Genomic DNA, 22,652 nt, shown 5'->3' with positions numbered 1-22,652 from the left:
TCAGCTCAGACCCTACACACACGTACCTCTGCTAGGAGGACCCGCTACCGCATCACTGTCACCCTGCAAAGGCATAGGCAGGCACTGGGGAAGGAGGGTGAGGAACTGGCCCAACCAGCTCCACACCCCCTGGACCCTGAGGAATCCAGGGACTGGCGGGAGCCTCCCCAGGGGCCACGCCCCATCACGGGGTGTCCGACAGCCCTGTCCCAGGAGCTGGGAGCCCAACAGCATCAGGGTTGCATGGCACAGCAGCAGGAGCTCCGGGCTGGCCTGACAGCTGGGTCCCCAAATAGACGGTGAGTGGGGGTTGGTTCCCATGTGGGGTGATAGTGGGAGGGGAGACTGGCCTGGCTGTCTCCTCTTGGGTCTCTGCCTGTTCCTTGGAGTTCTCCAACTCAAGGCCCATTCATTCAGCACCCTGAGCATGAGCTACCTCTGCCACCGCTGCCCCCCTTCACCCACAGGTTACCTCCTGAAACCCACGGCTGCCCTCCTCTTCTCTCCTGAGGAAGGAGAAAGCCTGCCATGGAGACAATGGGCAGGTGGGGGATCACCTTCTCCTCAGCAACAACTACCACTCTATACTTCTGTTCAGGAGGCCTGGGAATAGGCCCCCAGCCAAGTTGCTCAGTGTCCTGGGGCAAGTTGCTTAACCTCTCTGGGCCTTAAGTTTTCGAATGGATTTGGTGGCTAGAGATGAGGAAGGAGGAGGCAGTTACAGGAACATGCTTTGAACTCTAGAGAGTTGAGCTGCCAAAATAGCAGGGATGCTTATTAATTACATCTCAGTGGCAGCAATAATTACCCCACCTGGCTCTGTGCTGGCAGCTACGGGAACAGGCATCAAGATTCCTAAGCCTGGTTTTTATTTGCGTAGGAATGACTCTCCTAAATCTGTCTTGTGAGATCAGAGGTAGAAAGATGGGTTCCTGAAAACTACCTGTGGGGATATTGTAAACGTGGGGCCTCTCTGGGGTTACTATGCAGGGGCACTGAGCCTTACTTGGGGCTTTGAAGGCTTCTAATGACGATGGGGCAGCTGTCACTTATATTTACAGTTTGTTTTCTAAGCATGATTTTATTTAATCCTCCCAACAGCCCCATGAATCCAACCCTCTAGCTTCCTCCTAATTATAGTAAGGAAGCTAAGGTTCAAAAATGTTAAGTCAGTTGCTCAAAGTTAACTTGAAAGGGGCCAGAATTGGAACTAAGGTTTCTGTAACTCCAGTGTCTATGCTCTAACCACTTCGCACCCTGCCTTGCTAAGAAACCTCCTTGGCCTCATGCAGAGTGCAGAGGGTTGAGTGTGGTTGCTGTTTGGACTCCAGAGTTTTCTGTGATCCTTTGGTGGTAGATTTGTTGGCATTATACTAGGGATGGAAGAATTAGAATCAGAGATTCCTGGGTCCTGGGCAGGGGTCAGTGTGCCTGTCCTGTGCCAAAGAAGAGGGAGATGTGGGACCTGGGTTGGCTCTGAGACCTGCATGGATGCTCCAGTGGGGGAGAAGGGCTGTAGAGCAACGGTTCTCAACCTTGGGTCGTGACCCCTTTGTAACAACGAAAATACATGGCAGTATTAAGAAGGTTGAGAACCACTGCTGTAGAGGGAGGGAAGGAGATTGGAGGAAGCTGGCCCTGAAGAGGGGAAGAGAAAGAGCAGGTGGGTCAGCTGGGAGGATGTGGGGTTCTATCTTCCACTTCCTGGCTATTTGGGGCCCAGGCAGATAATGACAGACTCGGTGGGAGTGTAGGTCTCAGATAGGGAGGCAGGTGACTTCCAGGGACATTATTTTTTTTATGTCCCCTTCCTGGGGGAGGGTTCTCTAGGCCAGGTTTGGCAAATAATGGGGGTGGGGAGGATGAGACATCTGGGGCTGCAAGTGGGGATGTGTAAGATGTGTGCATCCAGTGTGTGTGTCATGTTCAGGTGTAGGCGAACTTGAAGAGGAGGCGAGCTTGTGGTGGTGAATGGACTGCGTGTGTGTTGTGAGGGTGCACATGTGCGTCATTCGTCTCTGTGTTTGGGTTGTATTTGTGTGTGTCCGTGTGTCTCTGATGCTGTGTGTTCATGAAGATGTCTGGGTGTATTTTTGTTCCTGTGTAATCCTGCGGGTCTGCGCTGGTGTCTGTGAGTTGGCGCATGTGGTGGCCTGTGTGACGCGGCATGTGTTTGTCGGCATGTGGGCCTGTGGACTGGTTTGGCCTAGTTTGGGGTGACTCACAGGTAAGCGGGGAGAATCTAGGACTTGTTGGGTTAGATGAGACTCTTTCCCACACTCCCCCCACCCCCTCCTCAGCCTCTCCCTTCTCAGCTCCACACACCTTGTTTGGAGTTCACAGGTCACCCTGTCAACAAATCTGCTTCTGGTTTGGGGCCCTGGAGAAGAAAGGGCTGTGGGAATGGGCCCTTCTGCTGGCCCAAGAGAGGTGACCTGAGTCATTGGGCTATGTCTTCAGAGCAAGGGCAAAGGGGAGAGCTATAGGCAAATACATTCCAGCATAGTTTGAAGACATTCTAGCAATCATGACTGTCCAGGGATGGGGCAGGCAAAATATCAAGTGGTGACCTCCCTGTCCCTAGAGGTATGTAAGCAGAAGCCAATGACCACATGCTTATGGAATGAATGACTGTCAGGGGTGTTGTCCACCGTTTGGGTTGGGTTGAGAAAGGCTTTAAATTCTGATTGTTGGAAGGTCATTGGTAATATCTGATCTGATTATCAACAGCTTCCTTTAAAGCTGCTTTACTGTTGCTTTGCCAAAGCCCAGGGCCTTCCAAATGTTATTCCTGCTTTTATGTATAATTCTTTGACCTCTGCAGTCCTGGTATACCATCTTCATGAGAAAGTTGCCTTTGGATGAGTTTAACCGGGGCCTAGCACATCACCTGATACAATTAGCATTGAATGAGTGAGTGAAGGAATGAATGAGTTACTATCAGCACCATCAGGGACAAGGAGTCTCAGAGAAGGGTAGGTGGTTTGTGTTACTATTCAGAAATGGAGAAGAGATTCGGTGAGGAGGACAGGGATTTGGGAAGCTCAGCAAAGGGGTGAGGCTCAATGTGAGGAATCCCAGTGGGAGGATGGGGAATCCATGGGGAAAAAGGAGGGGTCCTTCCTTTTTTGTTGTTTCTTTGTTTTTTGGGGTTTTTTTTTTGAGACACAGTCTCACTTTGACATCTTTGGTAGAGTGCCGTGGCGTCACAACTCACAACAACCTCAAACTCTTGGGCTCAAGCGATTCTCTTGCCTCAGCCTCCCAAGTAGCTGGAACTATAGGCGCTTGCCACAACGCCAGGCTACTTTTAGAGATGGGGGTTTCACTCTTGCTCAGACTAGTCTGAACTCCTGAGCTCTAGCAATCCACCCTCCTTGGCCTCTCAGAGTGCTAGGATTGCAGGCTTAAGGCATCATGCCTGGCCTCCTCTTTTTTTTTTTTTTTTTGAGACAGAGTCTTACTCTATGGACTTGGGTTGAGTGCAGTAATCTCTAACTCATGTGCTCAAATGATCCTCTTGCCTCAGCCTCCTGAGTAGCTAGGACTACAGGCACTTGCCACAATTCCTGGATAGTTTTTCTATTTTTTTTTTTTTTTTTTTTGTGATTTTTGGCCGGGGCTGGGTTTGAACTCGCCACCTCCGGCATATGGGACCGGCGCCCTACTCCTTGAGCCACAGGAGCCGCCCTAGTTTTTCTATTTTTAGTAGAGACGGGGTCTCGCTCTTGCTCAGGCTGGTCTTGAACTCCTGAGCTCAAGCAATCTACCTGCCTTGGCCTTCCAGAGTGCTAGGATTATAGGCATGAACCACCACCCTGGCCAAGGGGGCTCCTTCCTTAATGAGGACAGGGGAGGTACTGAGCTAAGGACTAAAATCCAGGGCCTTGGGTGTCTGGCTGTGCCCTGATTTCAGGAAGCTCTGGCCTGGGGAAAGAATAGGGACCCTATCTAAGCCCCCATCTTCCAGAGCCCTCCAGTCCTGTCCTAGACGCTGTCATAGCCACCAGTGGTCCTGGAGTCAGGTAAGGCTTCCCTGGGCCTCAGTCCTTTTCATCTCTGCCCCTCATAAAACCTGAGTCATGGCCACAGGGCAGGTCAAAGTACTGGATTCCACCAGCTCCTCTGGAAGGAGGGAGATGGAGATGGGGGAGGAGAGTTGGGGCAGTAGGTCCATTTCTGCCTCAGGGTGGGGTCTTTGGCAGGGGTGCCTCATGGAGAGAAGGAACAGAGCTGAAGACAGGCTGGCACTGAGATCAGAGGTAAAAAAGTTGATGTCTCTGGGATCCTGGATTGCTGTGGTCAGTGCAGTCTGGAGTCAGGGTGGACAGCTCCATCAGGACTGATGTGGCCCCCTTTAAAAGCAAACCACCAGGCCAGGCATGGTGGCTCATGCCTGTAATCCTAGCACTCTGGGAAGCTGAGGTAGGCAGATTGTCTGAGCTTACAGGTTTGAGACCAGCCTGAGCAAGAGCGAGACCCCCATCTCCAAAAATAGCTGGGTGTTGTACCGGGCGCCTGTAGTCCCAGCTACTTGGGAGGCTGAGGCAAGAGAATCGCTTGAGCCCAAGAGTCTGAGGTTGCTGTGAGCTGTGATGCAACAGCACTCTACTGAGGGCAACAAAATGAGACTGTCTCAAAAAATAAAAAATAAAGGCAGTGCCTGTGGCTCAGTGGGTAGGGTGCCCGCCCCATATACCGAGGGTTGTGGGTTTGAACCCAGTCCCAGCCAAACTGCAACAAAAAATAGCCAGGTAGTCCCAGCTACTCAGGAGGCTGAGGCAAGAGAATCGCCTAAGCCCAGGAGTTGGAGGTTGCTGTGAGCTGTGATGCCATAGCACTCTACTGAGGGTGATAAAGTGAGACTCTGTCCCTAAAAAAAAATAAAGGGCAGTGCCTGTGGCTCAAAGGAGTAGGACACCGGCCCCATGTACTGGAGGTGGCGGGTTCAAACCTGGCCCCCGCCAAAAACTGAAAAAAAAAAAAAATTTTAAGTTTAAATTTAAATTAATTAATAAAAGCAACCCCCCCAAACCAGAGATAAATATAGGAAGGAGTCTAGAAAGGTTGGGGTTCAAGTCTTAACTCTCTTACTGTGTGAATCTAACAAAAATTTTTTTTGAGATAGTCTCAAGCTGTCGCCTTGGGTAGAGCGCTGTGGCGCCATAGCTCACAGAAACCTTTAACTTGGGCTCAAGCAATCCTCTTGCCTCAGTTTTTCTATTTTTATTTGTTTATTTTTTGCAGTTTTTTTTTGGCTGGGGCTGGGTTTGAACCCGCCACTTCCGGCATATGGGACTGGTGCCCTACTCCTTTGAGTCACAGGCGCCGCCCTATTTTTTCTATTTTTAATGGAGACGGGTTCTCACTTTTGCTCAGGCTGGTTGCGAACTTGTGAGCTCAGGTAATCCACCCTTCTCGGCCTCCCAGAGTGCTAGGATTACAGGCCTGAGCCACCGCGCCAGAACTCTAACAAATTTCTTAACCTCTCTGAGCATTTAAAAAATCTTTTTTTTTTTTTTTTGTCGCAGTTTGGCCGGGGCTGGGTTTGAACCCGCCACCCTTGGCACATGGGGCCGGTGCCCTACTCACTGAGCCACAGGCGCCGCCCAACATTTAAAAAGTCTTATCTGGGGGCGGCACCTGTGGCTCAGTGAGTAGGGCACGGGCACCATATACAGAGGGGCAGGTTCAAACTCGGCTCCAGCCAAACTGCAGCAAAAAATAGTTGGGCGTTGTGGTGGGCGCCTGTAATCCCGGCTACTCGGGTGGCTGTAATCCCAGCTATTCTGGAGGCTGAGGCCAGAGAATTGCCTAAGCCCAAGAGCTGGTGGTTGCTGTGAGCTGTAATGCCACAGCACTCTTCTGAGGAGGGCAACAGAGTGAGACTCTGTCTCAAAAAATAAATAAATAAATAAATAAATAATCTTATCTGCAAATGGCAATGTTTGTTTATAATTTGTTAATAATTTATTCTTTTATATATATTATTATTTTTTGGGGGGGGACAGAGCCTCAAGCTGTCACCCTGGGTAGAGTGCCATGGCATCATAGCTCTCAGCAACCTCCAACTCCTGGGCTTAGGCGATGCTCTTGCCTCAGCCTCCCAAGTTGCTGGGACTACAGGCACAGCCACAACGCCCAGCTATTTTTTTCATTGTAGTTGTCATTGTCACTGTTGTTTGGCAGGCCCGGGCTGGATTCGAACCTGCCACCTCTGGTGTATGTGGCTGGTGTCTTAGCCTCTTGAGCTACAGGCACCGAGCCTGTTAATAATTTATTCTTTATGGGGTCTCAAGCTCATGATTCTTCTGAGGATTCAATAGGACAATGAACATAAAGTGCTTAACAAGGTGTTTGGCAGGGTAAACTCAACAAATGGCTGTTGTTGTTGTTGCTGTTGTTATTGTAACTATCAACAGGGAAATTTACCAGAGAGTTCCTAGGATGCTGTTTGGTCTGTATTCTATTACTAATAACAGAATACCTGAAACAAGATAATTTATAAGAAACAAAATTTATTTGTTCCAGTTCTAGAGGCTGAGAAGTCCAAAGTCAAGGGGGTGCATCTGGTGAGAGCCTTCCTGCTGGTGGGGACTTTTATCACATGGCTGGGGGCTGAGGTGCTAGCTCAGTTCTCCCCTTCCCTTCCTTTAAAGCCGTCAGTCCCAGTCCCAGGATCATTCATTAATCCATTAACCCACTAATCCATTAATCCATGAGTGGATTAACCCATTCATGAGGGCAGAGCCCTCACAACCCAATTGCCTCTTAAAGGCCCCACCTCTCAGTACTGCCACACTGGGGACTTAATTTCAGCATGAGTTTTAGAGGGGACAGATATTCAAACTAAAGCAGGATCTTAGAGGCCTTCTTAGGCAGATGTTATTATTATACTCCATTTAGCAAAGATGGTTATGGAGACCCAGAGAGATGAGTGCAGGGTCAGAAAAGAAATAAAACCCAGGTCTCTCACAGGTTGAGAACCACTGCCCTAGGCCAAGGCTCTGGCCACATCCTGCTACTCTGGTGACCATCTTCAGTAGAGCACATCTACCCTTCTCCTGGAGGGGTGAGACCTGGCCTAGAGAGAGGCTGCCTGGATGTGAATTTAGAAGATGGAAATTGGCTCAGTGCCCATAGCTCAGTGGTTAGGGCACCAGCCACATACAGCAAGGCTGGGGGGTTTGAACCCTGCCCGGGTCTGCTAAACAACAATGACAACTGCAATGAAAAAATAGCTGGGCATTGTAGCAGGGGCCTGTAGTCTCAGCTACTTGGGAGGCTGAGGCAAGAGAAATGCTTAAGCCCAAGAGTTGCAGGTTGCTGTGAGCTGTGATGCCATGGCATATATAGTGGCTATATAGTGAGACAGTCTCAAAAAAATAAAAAGAGCAGTGCCTGTGGCTCAGTGGGTAGGGCCCTGGCCCCATATACCAAGGGTTGTGAATTCAAACCCAGCCCCGGTCAAACTGCAACAACAACAATAAAAATAGCCGGGCATTGTGGCGGGCACCTGTAGTCCCAGCTACTCGGGAGGCTGAGGCAAGAGAATCGCTTGGGCCCAGGAGTTGGAGGTTGCTGGGAGCTGTATGACGCTGCGGCACTCCACCGAGGGCGATAAAGTGAGACTCTGTCTCCACAAAAACAAAAAACAAAACAAACAAACAAAAAAAACTAGAAGATGGAAATTCAAACCCAATCTGTGCCAGTCACTCCTTTTCTCTGACCCTCAGTTTCTTCATCTGTTCCATGGAAGAAATTACAATCATAGAGAAATGAGGGGAAAGTGCGTTGTGAAGCCTCAGTGCCATGTCCTGAGGGGCTCCATCTACACATGCACACAAACTTGGCTCTGAGCGCTGACCATCATCACCATAATACGCATCTGTGCACCACCTGCTAAAGTTGGTCACAAATCTCCAAGGTGACAATAAGAAGTTTATCAGGGGCGGCGCCTGTGGCTCAGTGAGTAGGGCGCCAGCCCCATATGCCGAGGGTGGCAGGTTCAAACCCAGCCCCGGCCAAACTGCAACCAAAAAATAGCCGGGCGTTGTGGCGGGCGCCTGTAGTCCCAGCTGCTCGGGAGGCTGAGGCAAGAGAATCACGTAAGTCCAAGAGTTAAGAGGTTGCTGTGAGCCGTGTGACGCCACTGCACTCTACCCGAGGGGGCGGTACAGTGAGACTCTGTCTCTACAAAAAAAAAAAAAAAAAAGAAGTTTATCAGCCACTTTTTTTTTTTTAGAGACAGAGTCTCTGTCACCCTCGGTAGAGTACTGTGGAATCACAGCTCACAGCAACCTCCAGCTCTTGGGCTTAGCCAGCAGTTCTCAACCTGTCATGACCCACAGGAACTGTATTAAAGGGTCGCAGCCTTAGGAAAAGTTAAGAACCACTGGCTTAGGTGATTGTCATGCCTCAGCCTCCTGAGTAGCTGGGACTGACTACAGGCGCCTGCCGCAATGCCAGGCTAATTTTTTATTGCAGTTTGGCCAGGGCCGGGTTCAAACCCACCACCTTCGGTATATGGGGCTGGCGCCCTACTCACTGAGCCACAGGCACCACCCAACTGTTTTAGTTTATAAAGTGAATTTTCATTCTTTCTGTCTTGCTGGATCCTGAAAGACTTTGTGAAGCACACAGTCATTACTCCAGTTTTGTGGCTAAGAAGAGGGGAGAAGTGACCTGCCTATGGTCATCTAGCCAGTGAGGAACAGGACTGGGGGAACCTAGCTCTGCTTGAGGCCAAAGTCCCTCTTTCCTTTCTTTCCAGGAAGGGGTTAGAACAGTTTTCGGCTTCCCAGTTTCCTAGTTTTCAGCTCCTGGAGGACTAGACCTGGAGCTCATTGGTCAGAGTCTCACCCCTCTCATAGACCAGTGGGACAGATGCATCTTCCTGCTGTCTCCCTTCTCTCTCTGTTCAGGTTCAAGCCTCACCTTTACTCTTGGAAGGACCTTGGCATAGGAGATGATTTGAAAGTGGGGAGCAGAGTGAATGAAAGGATCTGATGACTTGAATCAGAGCTGAGAGTAATCTTCCCACTTTACAGATAAGAAACTAATGACCCCAAAGCTTAAGTGACTTGCCCAAGGTTACCCAGCCTGACAGTCGCAGGGGTTAGTTATTCTGCACTTTGGGAAACTATCCTCGCCACCCTCTGATCTCATCTCTCTTCTTCCTGGCACCATCTGTAGGGAGCTGGATCACAGGGAGACAAGAATACCACAGAACAGGTTGCCAGGGCCCAACATGGAGGAGGCAAGTGGGCCCCCGGCCCGGGCAGAGGCCCGAGTGGTGAGTGCGATACTGACATGGCGGCAGCGGCCCCCTGCCCAGGAAGAGATCAGACATCGTTTCCACAAGGTGTCCCTCGTGTCAGGGCCCCCCCAGGAGGAGACGTTTGAGCACAACCACCGTCAGGATGAAGTCAATGGCTTTGTTGCATGGCAAGAAGAAACTGTGAATTGCCAGGGCTCTCGAGATGGGACTGGTTCCAAGAACTTCCAGAGCCATGGGCCTGTCTTTTCCAAGAAGTACACACCACCACCCAAGGAGAAAAGGCCAGTGGGGAGGCTGAAGGAAGCTGTAGACCAGGGTGATGGGAGCCCCCAACCTCCCAGGACTGAGCTTCCAGGCCTGGGATCCATGGCCAAGACTGAGTTCTTAGTGCCCCTGCCTGGACCCCGTGAGCCAAGTCCCCACCCAGGTGCAGGTCTCAGCAGTGGGAGCTCCAGGAGTCGAGAGGAACGGCGGGTGACACGCACCGTGAGGACCACCATGGTGGTGGGAGGGCAAGTGGACCAACGTGTGAGCAGCTCTGTGACAGTGGAGCCATTGATCTCAGGTGAGGCCCTGCCAAGGGGCCGCAATGTTGCCCGCACGGTGCGTGCAGTGGTGGTGAGCCCCCGGGCTGAGGATTCACCCAGTCACAGCCAAGCCCTGGAATTACTAAGCAGCCTCATGCCTCCTGAGCACAACCCACCTGCCAGCCGCCTGCCAAGACCCATAGCTGCTGGGTCAAGGAGCCAGGGTCTGGGCGGCACAGGAGGGGCAGCTCTGAGGCAGCCATCAGAGACAGCAGAGTTAAAGGACAGCTCTGCCCTGGCCCCTGCAGGCACCCCAGCAGGCGGTCACCCACCTGAGAACCAGGATGTCCCTGTAGCTCGCCCAGACCAAGACCAGAATAGAGTCCTGGATGCCAGGGCCTGTGAGCACCCAAAGGTTCAGGAAACCTCTAGCCCTAGTCAGCTCCCTCTCCAGACTTCTCAGGGCCAAGTCCCAGTCCCCTCCTCTTCCAGACTCCGGATCCATGACCCCTGCCTGGGCCCAGCCCACCCGACAGAGCGGCCTGTGGTGCCCACTCACCCCAGGGCACAGCTCACTCCCCATGTCCTGCCCCCTGTAAAGAGGGAAGGGCTTACGCTCACGGACCCCCCTTCCGCCACTGTCCTGCCCATGGTGAAGAGCAAGGGTGTGAAAGTCCCCGGACAGCCTCTTACTCTATCCTCTAGGGAGGCTGTTCCCGGCCCAGAAGGTCTTTCTGCCCCAACATCCCCAAAGAATAAGTTTGTTCAGGACTCTAAAAATGTCCCTGTCATCTCCCCCACCCAGATAGAGGTAGTACAGGGCCCTAATGCTCCTGCTGCTTCATCCCCCTCAACTAAGGTTGTCCAGGGCCCCGAAGGCAGCCCTAATATCCAAAAAGAGGTTGTCCAGGGGATTTCAGGCAGCCTTGCCCCTTCCCTCACCAAAGAAGAGACTGTCCAAGGCCCAACTGCTCCTGCTTCCCTGACCACCAAACAGGATAAGGTTGCCCAGATGAGCCCTAGCTCATCTCCCACACAAAAAGAGGTTGTCCAGGGCTCTGAAGCTTCTGCTGGCCCATCTTCCAGGCAGAAAGTTGTTATCCAGGACCCTGCTGTTCTCCCTGCCCCATCCTCTTCAGTGGATAAGGTGTCTCCCAGCCCAGGAGATACTTTTGCCCAAGGGGCCACAGAAGCAGAGGTCAGCAGGGAGTCTCGGCTTGTCCCTGACCCCACTGAGGGCAAGATGTGTCCAGAGCCATCAAGGGAGGAGGAAGAAATGGCCCTGGCTGCTGACCTGGAGATTTTCCTGGATACCTTGCGGAGCATGGAGCCCCCTGAGATCCTAAGGACTCATCGGCTGCCACGAGCCCCACGCTCCTCCTACCTGGCCATGTATGCCACGCTGCCCCCTATCGAGGAGGACCAGCCTGGGCCGTGGGTGCTGGGACCCAGTCCCCAGGAGGTGCCTGCACTGGAAGAGAAGCAGGAGGAGGAGGAAGAGGAGGAAGAGCCAGAGAACCCCTACCTGAGTGACGACGAGAAACTCCAGCGCAGGCAGGAGAAAGCTGGGCCTGGCCCCTCCTGGGACCCCCGCCCTGCCAGGTCCACCCAGGCTTCTTGCTCTCCTCTGGAGATGATGAAGAAGCACATAGCAGGTGCCAAGGGCCCCCAGCCAGAGCTGGGGCTGGAACTGCAGGCATGTGGCAGGCCTGCTTCCCGTCTCGGAGGCAGCCTTCTCTTCGGCAGTCTGGCGCCTGCCACCAAGGAGGCCCACACCCTGGAACCACTGGGCAAAAAACTATCTGCTCTGCCACCCCACAGGGCACCGGGGCTCAGGAAGGTGCCAGGACAGTTGCCCCTGCTCTGCAGTGAAAACCCAGAGAGGCCTGCATGTTCCCAGCCCCAGGAGGGGTGGGTGAGTCAGACCTTGGATGGGCCAGGGAGGGTTTGGATGGTGTGAGGAGAATGGTGCTGGGTGAGAGTTAGGGTCTCTGAGGGCAGGAGCCTTGGATCTAGAGCCTGCGTAAGCCCCGTCTTTCTGGGCCTTGGACTCCCTTGGATTCCCAAGGGCTTGGTGGCTCCAATATCTTGGAATCTAGGAGAGGGAAGTGATGGACATCCAGCTCCTGGGACAGGGTGATGAGGCCCCTGGGTATTGGGAACAAGCATGGCATCCTCTGTGGGCCACACCTTAGGGAGGGTGTGGGATCCTTGAAATGGCAGGGTGTTGGGAGGGAGCAAAAAGGTAACCTCAGGTGGGGTGAGGTGGCTCACACCTATAATCCTAGTGTTCTGGGAGGCCGAGGTGGGTGGATTGCCTGAGCTCACGGGTTCAAGACCAGCATGAGCTAGAGAGAGACGCTGTCTCTAAAAATAGCCAGGTTGGCTTGGCACCCTTAGCACAGTGGTTACAGTGTCAGCCACATACATAGAGGCTAGTGTGTTCGAACCCAGTCCTGGCCAGCCAAACAACAGCAACAACTGCCACAAAAAATAGCCAGGCGTTGTGGCAGGTGCCTGTAGTCCAGCTACTTGGGAGATTGAGGCAAGAGGATTGCTTGAGCCCAAGAGTTTGAGGTTGCTGTGAGCTGTGACACTGCGGCACTCTACCAAGGGCGACAAAGTGAAACTGTCTCAAAAAAAAAAGAAGTAACCCCATAAGACAGTGGTTCTCAACCTGTGGGTTGCAACCCCTTTGGGGGTCGAACAACCCTTTCACAGGAGTTGCCTAAAACCATCACATATACCCTGTACAAATACAGGTGTATGAAAATAATTTTATGGTTGGAGGTCACCACAACATGAGGAACTGTATTAAAGGGTCATGCATTAGGAAGGTTGAGAACCACTGCCATAAGACTTCTTAACCACCTCCTCTGTTTCAGAATCCAGCCCTAAAGACCCAGGGCAAGCTAAACACCAGGCCTGGAAAGGTAGGGGTGTGGGGCTGAGTGGGTGGGGGCAGCAAGAGGCAGGAGCCTGGGATGGGGCCTGAGACTCCTTCTGTGCCCTCTCAGGTGATCCTCTTCTTGGAGCCCGGCTGCCAAGGCAGCAGCAGGGAGGTCTGGGAAGACATTGCTGATGCCTCAGGCTGGGCCCCTGTAGCCTCCATAAGGGTGGTTCGAGGCTGGTGAGTGGGTAGTACCCAGTGGGCATCCTGGCTGTGAATCTGGGGGTGCAGAGGGCAGTGAAGAGTGTCTAGGCCAGCTTGGCAGAAACCCCATCACCTACTCAGAGACCCTGGCCACATCCTCCTTTTTGCCTGTGACTCTGGACTTTCTGTGTCCACAGCTGGGTGCTGTACCAAAAGCCGCAGTTCCAGGGTCAGAAGATGGTCTTGCCTGAAGGAGATGTGGACCTCAGAGCTCCAGGGCCAACGTGGACCACTCATGGCTTTGGCTCCCTAAGGAGGGTTGTCCGGGTGAGTGGGCTGGAGGTGGGAGACAGCCTCCAGTGCCTAGAGTTGGAATCTCTGGGAGAGATTGTATGGGATGGGGAATGGCGGAATTGCTATAGACTGACCTATAGATTCTTGACCTTGGAGCTGGTTGTGGAAGAAAGGGTTTCTGGGCAGTGTGTAGCCTGGATTGGAGCAGCCTGGGGAAGTTTGAGGTGGTGCTGGAGCAGGACAAGGTGAGAGCAGCAGAGACGAGGCTGAAGGGGGCAGGAGAGGATGCAAAGCCACCTGCCACCCAGGGGTCAGCTCTTAAGGTGCCACGCGTGGTTGTTCATTCATTTACTCACAGATGCTCACTCATATATGTTGTGTGCCAGGCAAGGGTGGGGGTGAGATCTGCTCTCCACCCTGTTGGACTTAGAGTCAAGCTGGGCTATAAGGGTCGGATTTGAAGCAGGGATGCCATATAACCAGGTGGGAGATTTATGGAAGTCCCATTGCTGTTGGGAGGAGAAAAGACTAGGAATTCTGGAGGTAGGAAAACCAGGAAGGGCTGAGATTTCCAGTCAAGGAGAATCTCAGATTTTCGAGCGAGTGGTGTGTGGTTACAAAAGTCAGCATTATAATTTCATATTTGTAAAGGAAAAACCCCCAGCAACATTGTTTTCACAGCACAGGTTTACATACTTCTGAAATTAAGCTTGACAAAACCATCCTGACCACTGGGGAGACCCAGAAGGAAGAGTGGTGACTCTAAAAGCTGGGTCTCTCAGACATTTGGGGTTTTGTTGGTTTGTTTTTCACTTTTAATGAATAACTGAGTCTTGAGCTGTTGCAATCTTCCTGGTTAAGAGGTGACAAGAGCTGATTAGCCTTAGCTAGGGCGATGGTCCAGTAGGATAGGAATTTTCAAAGCCTTTCCAGAAACACACAAATATTTGTGGACAGTTAATTGTGAGCTTCTCATAGTAAATTCATCTTCATGTGGGAGGTAACGAGCTACAAGGGAAAAACAAAGGCTTTGAAGTCAGATGGTCTGGGATTCATTTGAGTCATTCAGCATTGATTGGGCATCTATTGTGTGCCAAGTATGTGGGAGGTGTTGGGCTGCAACAGTGAACAAAAATTACACTGCTCTGTGTTTGGTTCTGCTCTGTGAGTTTGGGTAGAGCCTCACTTTCCTTGTCTGTGAATGGATTAATAACATCCATGGGTAGGATTAGAGGAGATGGGGTAGGGCATGACCTTCGCCTAGTGCCTTGCACTCAGTAGACGCTTTATAAACATTATAAACTTTTTTTTTAAACATTATAAACTTTGATGAATGAGTGGGTGAGTGAAAATGGTTTGATGAGGAAGAAATACCCAGAATGCAGAGAGGGTCTGCTGCTTCCTGGGATGAGGTTCAGACAAAGCCAGCCTGGACAGAGGCTGGAATTGTATCCAAAGGAGAGTCAGAGGTGAACCTCAGGAAGTGGCTGTCTATCTTGCCCATGTTCTCACCAGGCTGGAAGACAGGCTGCCAAGAGGCAAGGGGTGGGGTATGGCACTTTGCAGGTTCACCTGGTAACTTTGGTCTCTAGTCCTAAAGGTCCAACAAGGGACCTTCAGGTGGTTTGGTCTCAGGCTTGGTTGGCTGACCTTGAGAGAATACTCCATCTCCTGGGAAAGCTACAGAGGTTTTTCCAAAAGCCTCCAGGAGCCTTAGCTCGATGGACTTGGGAGGTAGAGGTAGTCTTCAAGAGGTGCTGTTCTATACTTCATTCCCTTCCTTTTCTGCAGGACTACAGCATCCCAGAGGTCAGCCTATTCTCTGAGGAAGGACTGCAGGGCGAGGAAGTGAAGCTAACAGAGGCCTTGAATGACTCCCTGGGCCTGGAGAGGCCCCTGAAGGTGGCATCTGCCACTGTCTCTGCTGGTCTGTGAGTCTGGGCTATTCTGGAATCCTTCCATTTAATATTCATTGTGCTGGGTGCTGGGAACACAGAGATGACAGGACACAGCTCCTGCCTTCAAAAGTGCTCAATTTAGGCTAGGCCTGGTGGCTTACGCCTATAATCCTAGCACTCGGGGAGGCAGAGGTGGGTAGATTGCCTGAGCTCATGAGTTTGAGACCAGCCTGAGCAAGATCAAGACCTCATCTCTAAAACTAGCCAGGCGTTGTGGTGCGCACCTTTAGTCCTAGCTACTTGGGAGGCTGAGGCAAGAGAATCACTTGAGCCCAAGAGTTTGAGGTGTGCTGTGACACTATGGCACTCTACCAAGGGCAACAAAGTGAGACTCTGTCTCAAAAGAAAAAAAAAGTGCTCAGTCTACTGGCGGGGGACAGGCAAGTAAACAGACAATAGGAATCCAGAGAATCCAGAGTTCTTTGATGAAGGAGCACAGTTCCTGCATGGAAAAGCACCCAACATGGAGGGCAGGGTGTGGGAGTCAGAGAAGCCCTTTTGGAGAAGATAGCTCAGCTGGGATGAGTTGGCCAATAGTCTAAGTTCCAGGAGGACAGGGATTATTTTGCATGTGTTGTTCACTGCTGTATCCCTGATGCCCAAAGCAAGGTCTGGCAGTATAGATGCCCCTAAATATTTGTTAATTGAACGAGTGGGGAGAAGAGTTGCAGAAGGAACTGCCCAGGCTCAGTGCCTGTGGCTCAAGAGGCTAAGGCGCCAGCCACATACACTTGAGCTGGCGGGTTCAAATCTAGCCCAGGCCCGCCAAACAACAATGACGGCTGCAACCAAAAAAATAGCTGGACGTTGTGGCAGGTGCCTGTCGTCTCAGCTACTTGGGAAGCTGAGGCAGGAGCATTGCTTGAGCCCAGGAGTTGGAGGTTGCTGTGAGCTGTGAAGCCACGGCACGCTACCCAGGGCGACAGCTTGAGGCTCTGTCTCTAAATAAATAAATAAATAAATAAATAAATGAAGGAAGTGCACATGCAAAGGCTAAAGGTGAGAGATCTAAGCCTCAAAATTATGTTTGTTTTTTTTTTTTTTGCAGTTTTTGGCCAGGGCTGGTTTTGAACCCGCCACCTCTGGTATATGGGGCTGTCACCTTACCCCTTTGAGCCACAGGCGTCGCCCTAAGCCTCAAAATTATGGTCTCACCAGTATGAGTAACAAGTAGGGAGACAGGAGGACCAGGAGGAAGGAAGGGGTTACATTTCTGTGTAGTTGGGATCTATTGTGAAGTTAATGGGGACCTGTTTTTTTTTTTTTTTTTTTCAGTTTTTGGCCGGGGCTGGGTTTGAACCCACCACCTCCAGCATATGGGACCGGCACCCTACTCTGTTGAGCCACAGGCGCCACCCCTTTTTTTTTTTTTGTTGGGGGTTCATTGAGGGTACAATAAGCCAGGTTACACTGATTGCGTTTGTTAGGTAAAGTCCCTCTTGCAATCATGTCTTGGTTTTTTTTTTTCGAGACAGAGTCTCACTATATTATCCCTGGGTAGAGTGTGCCATGGCATCACAGCTCAAGCAACCTCAAACTCTTGGGCTTAAGAGATTCTCTTGCCTCAGCCTCCCAAGTAGCTGGGACTTCAGGCGCCTGCCACAATGCCTGGCTATTTTTTGATTATAGTTGTCATTGTTGTTTGGTAGGCCTGGGCTGGATTTGAACCCTCCAGCTGCAGTGTATGTGGCTGGCACCCTAGCTGCTGAACTACAGGCGCTGAACCGAACCAGAACTAGGGGGGAGGGGGAGGTTTTAGCAAGTATGTGAGCTGAAAGAGCTCTCCAGCAATTGTGTGAATTAGAGAGGGCAAGGCCAGAGGAAGGGAGACTCATGGAGTAGCTACTGCAAGAGATTACAGAGGACTGAAGTGTCCGCCAGAGTCCCCCTGACAGGAGTCTCCCCCCAAAACCACCTCCCCTCTATACCTTCCCTCCCTTTCGCCAATCTATGTGCCTTGGGATCTGGAGTACAGTAGCTTCTCTGTCTTCCCCCAGGTGGCTGCTGTACCCCAAACCATTCTTTGAAGGCACCCCATACATCCTGGAGCCCGGAGAGTACCCCACGTCAGAGGCTTTGTGCACCAGTGTGGGCTCCCTGAAGCCCATGAGATTGGTAAAGAGCAGGGCCCACCCACAGGCGGGTAGGTCTAGGCCCTGCCCCTGACCCCAAGTAGCGTGGTCCTGCAGTCTGTGGGAAAGGGGGAGTTGAAGTGTAACACAGCTCCCTGTGGGGACCACTCCCTGAGAGCTCCTACTGGGAATGGTGGTGAGAGGAGAGGGAAGATTAGCCCAAGGGATTGGTCAGGGGAAGGCATAGGGTCTCAGAATCAGTAAGATTATAGGTCCTAGGCAGCACTTATGGCTCAGTGAGTAGGGCGCAGACCCCATATACTGAGGGTGGTGGGTTCAAACTCAGCCCCGGCCAAACTGCAACAAAAAACAGCCAGGCATTGTGGCGGGCGCCTGTGGTCCCAGCTACTGGGGAGGCTGAGGCAAGAGAATCGCCTAAGCCCAGGAGCTGGAGGTTGCTGTGAGCTGTGATGTTAGAGCACTCTACCAAGGGCAATAAAGTGAGACTCTGTCTCTACAAAAAAAAAAAAAAAAAAAAAATGATTATAGGTCCTTAGCCCCATCAGTCTTCTCTTATCTCTGGACTGGTGTCACATACATGTGTCCTCTGCAGGGCTGCCCAAGTGTGGAGAAGCCAGGGGAGCCCAAGGTAAGAATCTGGGCATTAAGGCCAAAGGGGTACTTTGGTGCTGGGGGCCAGAGCTGGGTCTGGGGGCATGGAGCCTGATGGGCTCACTGAGAACTAGCTTTGGAGGTGTAAAGACTAGGCCAGACTGGGTGGTGCCTGTGGTTCAGTGGGTAGGGTGCCAGCCCCATTTACTGAGCGTGGCGGGTTCAGACTCGGCCCTGGCCAAATTGCAGCAAAAAAATAGCTGGGCGTTGTGGTGGGCGCCTGTAGTCCCAGCTACTTGGGAAGCTGAGGCAAGAGAATCGCTTAAGCCCAGGAGTTGGAGGTTGCTGTGAGCTGTGTGATGCCAGGGCACTCTACCGAGGGCGCTAAAGTGAAACTGTCTCTACCAAAAAAAAAAAAAAAAAGACTAGGTCAGAGGTCTGAATGGAGACAGAAGTTAGGGAATAGGGCTCATTGAGGGATGGAGGGCTAGGGTTGGGGTGATCTTCACTGAAGCTGGGCAGAGCCATTCCTGCACTGGCTGGGTGTGTTTGGGTCCAGATGATTCCCCACCATCCTGACACCCTCTTTCCCCTAGGCTGTGGTGTATGAGGCCCCAGGTTTTCAGGGCTGCAGCTGGGAAGTGAGCAGAGACATCTACAACATTCGGCAGCCAGAGGACAGCCAGAGCCCTCACCTGACCTCTGTGGGGTCTTTGCGAGTTCTTGGAGGCTGGTGAGGACTCAGGACCCTTCCTTCTGTATCATCTCTCCCATTGGCCTTTACCCTTGGGGATGGGGAGCTACTGGGACTGTCCAGGGATGGGAGGACCTGTCTTAGCCATCCATGGGCTTCCAGTGACTGAATCTGTCTGTTTATCCTCCCTTCCTCCAGTTGGGTGGGCTATGAGAAGGAGGGCTTCCGGGGCCATCAGTATCTGCTGGAAGAGGGGGAATATCCTGATTGGTCACACTGGGGAGGGTATGATGAGCTGCTGACCTCCCTGCGGGTTATCCGGACGGTAAGCAAGTGCTTCTGGCCACAACCAGATTTCCCTTGGTACAATTTGTGGAGGGAAGAATTTTTACTCCCTCTTCCTATTCTCCGTGGAAGTACTGTCTGAGGTCTAGCTTCTCCTCCTGCTGCTGTTCTCCAGGCTACACTGACAGCTTCACCCCTAGTTCCCCGGGTGGGCCGCGAACCTGGGGTCTGGGCACGTCCAGGGGTTTCCATCCAAGGGCAGGAGAGACCTGACTATCCCTGGGGCTCAGGACTTCGGAGACCCGGCTGTGGTACTGTTTGAGGCCATGGACTTCGAGGGACACGGTGTGGAAGTGAGCAAGGCGTTGCCAGACGTGGAGCTGGTGCGACACGGACCGTGCACACAGGCGATCCACGTACTCAGTGGCGTGTGAGTGATTCCGGTTCCTAGAGCCCGGCCGGCAGGGGCGGTTCCAGGAGAGGTGCGAGCTCCTCCTCCGCTGATCCACGCCCCGCCTTTCCCGCAGGTGGGTAGCTTATCAAGAGGTGGGCTTCTCCGGGGAACAGTACGTGCTGGAGAAAGGCGTGTACCGTAACTGCGAGGACTGGGGCGCAGGCAACAGCGCCCTCGCCTCGCTGCAGCCGGTCCTGCAGGTGTGTGCTGACCGCGGAGGGCGGGGCCCCAGCGAGGGGCGTGGCTTGGAGTCGGATCCACATTCCCTCACTTGAAGGGGCGGGGCTCAAGGGAAAGGGCGGGACACAGGAGCGCTGCCCCGGGGTGGGAAATATTGAAACGTGAGGGAGCTGAGACTAGGGGCTGGCGCTCTCCTTAAGTCTCCAAACTTTGGTCCCTCCCTTCAGGTCGGGGAGCTCGATCTTCACTTTGTCTCAAAGGTAAGGATGGGACTCCTCAAGGAGCTGGTGGGGACATATGTCTCCTCTCTCCTCACTTCACAGCTCTGCCCACCTTCACCATCCTCTGTCCAACCCATCCTCTGTCCACCCTCATCTCCTCACCTCTCTGCTTTCAGATTCAGCTTTTTTCCTGCCCCGACTTCCTGGGTGACCGTATCTCCTTCGAGGATGACCAGGCCTCTCTGCCCGCCTCCTTCCAACCCCAGTCCTGCCGTATCCACGGTGGCAGGTGAGGATGAGGAGGGATGGAGGGCGGGGTGTGCTGCGAGGGCTAGAGGCGCAGAACGCACCAGCCCCAACGTGCTTAATTCAATTTGGGAATCTTAGCTGTAGGAGGGTCATTCTTTTAAATGATTTACTTTCTTTGGCTTCCTTGAGGTTAGCTGTTTTGTTCCAAGCCATTCAATTTTAAAACAAACAAAATAAAGTTTTCGTGGAAAATGTAAAACTGTAGATAGTATGGTATAAATCATCTCAATCTTGTTTCATCTGACCATCTGCTTTTTTATTAGATGGAGTATTTTAAAGCCCTAACCCAACATAAAATTTCATGGGTAAAAACTTCAATATGTATCTCTAATAAGAAAGGACTTTTCGGCCGGGCGCGGTGGCTCACGCTGTAATCCCAGCACTCTGGGGGGCCAAGGCGGGTAGATTGCCTGAGTTGGAGACCAGTCTGAGCTAGAGTGAGACCATCTCTTAAAACAAACAAACAAAAAATATATATATAGCCCGGCGTTGTAGCAGGCGCCTCTAGTCCCAGCTACTTGAGGTTGCTATGAGTTAAAGACACTACAGCACTTTGCCGAGGTTGACCAAAAGTGAGACTCTGTCTCCCCTCCTAAAAAGGACTTCACTTCCCCACAGAGCCACATGTCATTATCACATCTAATAAAATTAACAATAATTTGTTAATAACTACCTCATACACAGTCAGATTTCTCCCATTGTCTCAAAAATGCCCTGATGAAATTAACTTTTTTTCCTCGGGATGCAAATAGGGTCTACTACACATTGGATTTGGTAGATTCCGTCTCTAATCTATAACAATTCTCCTTCCCTTTTTATTTCATACCATTTACTTGTTTGAAGAAATCCAGTAATTTACCCTGTAAATTTCCCATCTTTTATATTTAGCTAATTGCTTACTGGTGCTGCCTTTTAACTTTTTACTCTGTCCCCTGTATTTCCTGTAACTGATCGTTAGATCTAGAGGCTTGATTAGACTCAGGGTGTTTTTTGTTTTGTTTTGTTTTGTTTTGATAAGAAAATGATACATATACTTCCCATTGCATCACTTCAGGAGGCACATAATGTCTGGTCATCTTTTTTTTTTTTTTTTAGCATAGATCTTAATATGTTGCCCAGGCTGGAGTGCAGTGGCTATTCACAGATCATGGTGCACTGCAGCCATGAATTCCTGGGCTCAAGCAATCCTCCTACCTTAGTAGCTGGGACTACAGGGGCATGCCACTGTGCCAGGCCTACTTTATTTATTTATTTATTTATTTATTTTTGTAGAGACAGAGTCTCACTTTATGGCCCTCGGTAGAGTGCTGTGGCATCACACAGCTCACAGCAACCTCCAACGCCTGGGCTTAAGCGATTCTCTTGCCTCAGCCTCCCGAGTAGCTGGGACTACCCGGCCTACTTTTAATAATATTAAGTTTCCGGGCGGCGCCTGTGGCTCAAAGTGGTAGGGCGCCAGTCCCGTATGCCAGAGGTGGCAGGTTCAAACCCAGCCCCGGCCAAAAAACCCACAAAAAACAAACAAACAAACAATAATATTAAGTTTCCAACATTATAAGATTCATTCCTGGGGCGGCGCCTGTGGCTCAGTGAGTAGGGCGCCAGCCCCATATGCCGAGGGTGGCGGGTTCAAACCCAGCCCCGGCCAAACTGCAACCAAAAAATAGCCGGGCGTTGTGGCGGGCGCCTGTAGTCCCAGCTGCTCGGGAGGCTGAGGCAGGAGAATCGCGTAAGCCCAAGAGTTAAGAGGTTGCTGTGAGCCATGTGACGCCACGGCACTCTACCCGAGGGCGGTACAGTGAGACTCTGTCTCTACAAAAAAAAAAAAAAAATAAGATTCATTCCTGGCTCAGCGCCTATAGCACAGTGGTTATGGCGCCAGCCACATACCCGGAAGTTGGTGGGTTCGAACCTGGCCTGGGCCAGCTAACCAACAATGACAACTGCAACAAAAAATAGCCGGGTGTTGTGGCCGGCGTCTATAGTCCCAGCAACTTGGGAAGCTGAGGCAAGAGAATCGCTTAAGCCCAAGAGTTTGAGGTTGCTGTGAGCTGTGATGCCAAGGCACTCTACTGAGGGTGACATAATGAGACTCTGTCTCAAAAAAAAAAGATTCATTCCCAATTTATCTTTTATCCAATGGTTTTAGCATCCATTGATGATAATTGCCTAGACTTACCGTTTTTTTAGAGGTTTCAGAATGATTTTCTCATTTTTGTCATTCCTTCAAGATATATTAGCTAGAATGCTTCAATAAACAACTTTCCCTTTTTGGTTACCTAAAGTAGTTTATACAGAAAAAGGCAGTTTGAGCCTTTCTCAAGGATTGATATTTGACGGTTTCTCTCAATTTCCAGAATAATTTCGGAATTAGTGCTCTAGCAACCTCCAAAGCTGACCAATGACAATTTTCTTTAGTATTGTTATGAACACATGGATTTTTATGTATGTAATATGCTTCAATCCATTGCAATAACTATTTGTTTTTTGAATGCTCAAATTATTCCATCTTTGGCCAATAGGAGCTACTTCAAATTGCCTCTGGGTCCTTTGATATGACTGTAGCAGTATAACTTCCTTGGTACAAGAAGATGCCCAAGATCATTTTGTACATTGCCCCAAACCTGGAATCATCCATTTTCTAAGGAACCCTGGTTCCTTTTAGTGGGAAG

At 51.3% G+C, this 22,652-nt stretch overlaps 1 protein-coding gene across 5 annotated transcripts in view; it reads left to right on the top strand.

Moving 5' to 3' along the window:
* Positions 1–88: 88 nt before the first annotated feature.
* Positions 89–22,652, top strand: part of CRYBG2 (crystallin beta-gamma domain containing 2) — a 42,149-nt gene continuing 19,585 nt past the window's right edge. For all 5 annotated transcript variants that reach the window (XM_053577041.1, XM_053577040.1, XM_053577038.1 and 2 more), the window contains exons 1-14: positions 89–299; positions 9,196–11,722; positions 12,693–12,740; positions 12,825–12,937; positions 13,099–13,228; positions 14,987–15,126; positions 17,151–17,268; positions 17,839–17,874; positions 18,434–18,570; positions 18,730–18,856; positions 19,107–19,246; positions 19,344–19,470; positions 19,678–19,710; positions 19,848–19,960. In XM_053577041.1, coding sequence (XP_053433016.1) covers positions 244–299; positions 9,196–11,722; positions 12,693–12,740; positions 12,825–12,937; positions 13,099–13,228; positions 14,987–15,126; positions 17,151–17,268; positions 17,839–17,874; positions 18,434–18,570; positions 18,730–18,856; positions 19,107–19,246; positions 19,344–19,470; positions 19,678–19,710; positions 19,848–19,960 — 3,845 coding nt within the window. In that variant the 5' untranslated portion in view covers positions 89–243. The remainder of the gene's footprint in view (positions 300–9,195; positions 11,723–12,692; positions 12,741–12,824; positions 12,938–13,098; positions 13,229–14,986; positions 15,127–17,150; positions 17,269–17,838; positions 17,875–18,433; positions 18,571–18,729; positions 18,857–19,106; positions 19,247–19,343; positions 19,471–19,677; positions 19,711–19,847; positions 19,961–22,652) is intronic.

This window comes from Nycticebus coucang, chromosome 22, assembly GCF_027406575.1.
Source record: "Nycticebus coucang isolate mNycCou1 chromosome 22, mNycCou1.pri, whole genome shotgun sequence".
Classification (NCBI taxonomy): Eukaryota; Metazoa; Chordata; class Mammalia; order Primates; family Lorisidae; genus Nycticebus; species Nycticebus coucang.
The sequence above is the reverse complement of the archived record's forward strand: the minus strand, read 5'-3'. Positions and strand labels throughout refer to the sequence as shown.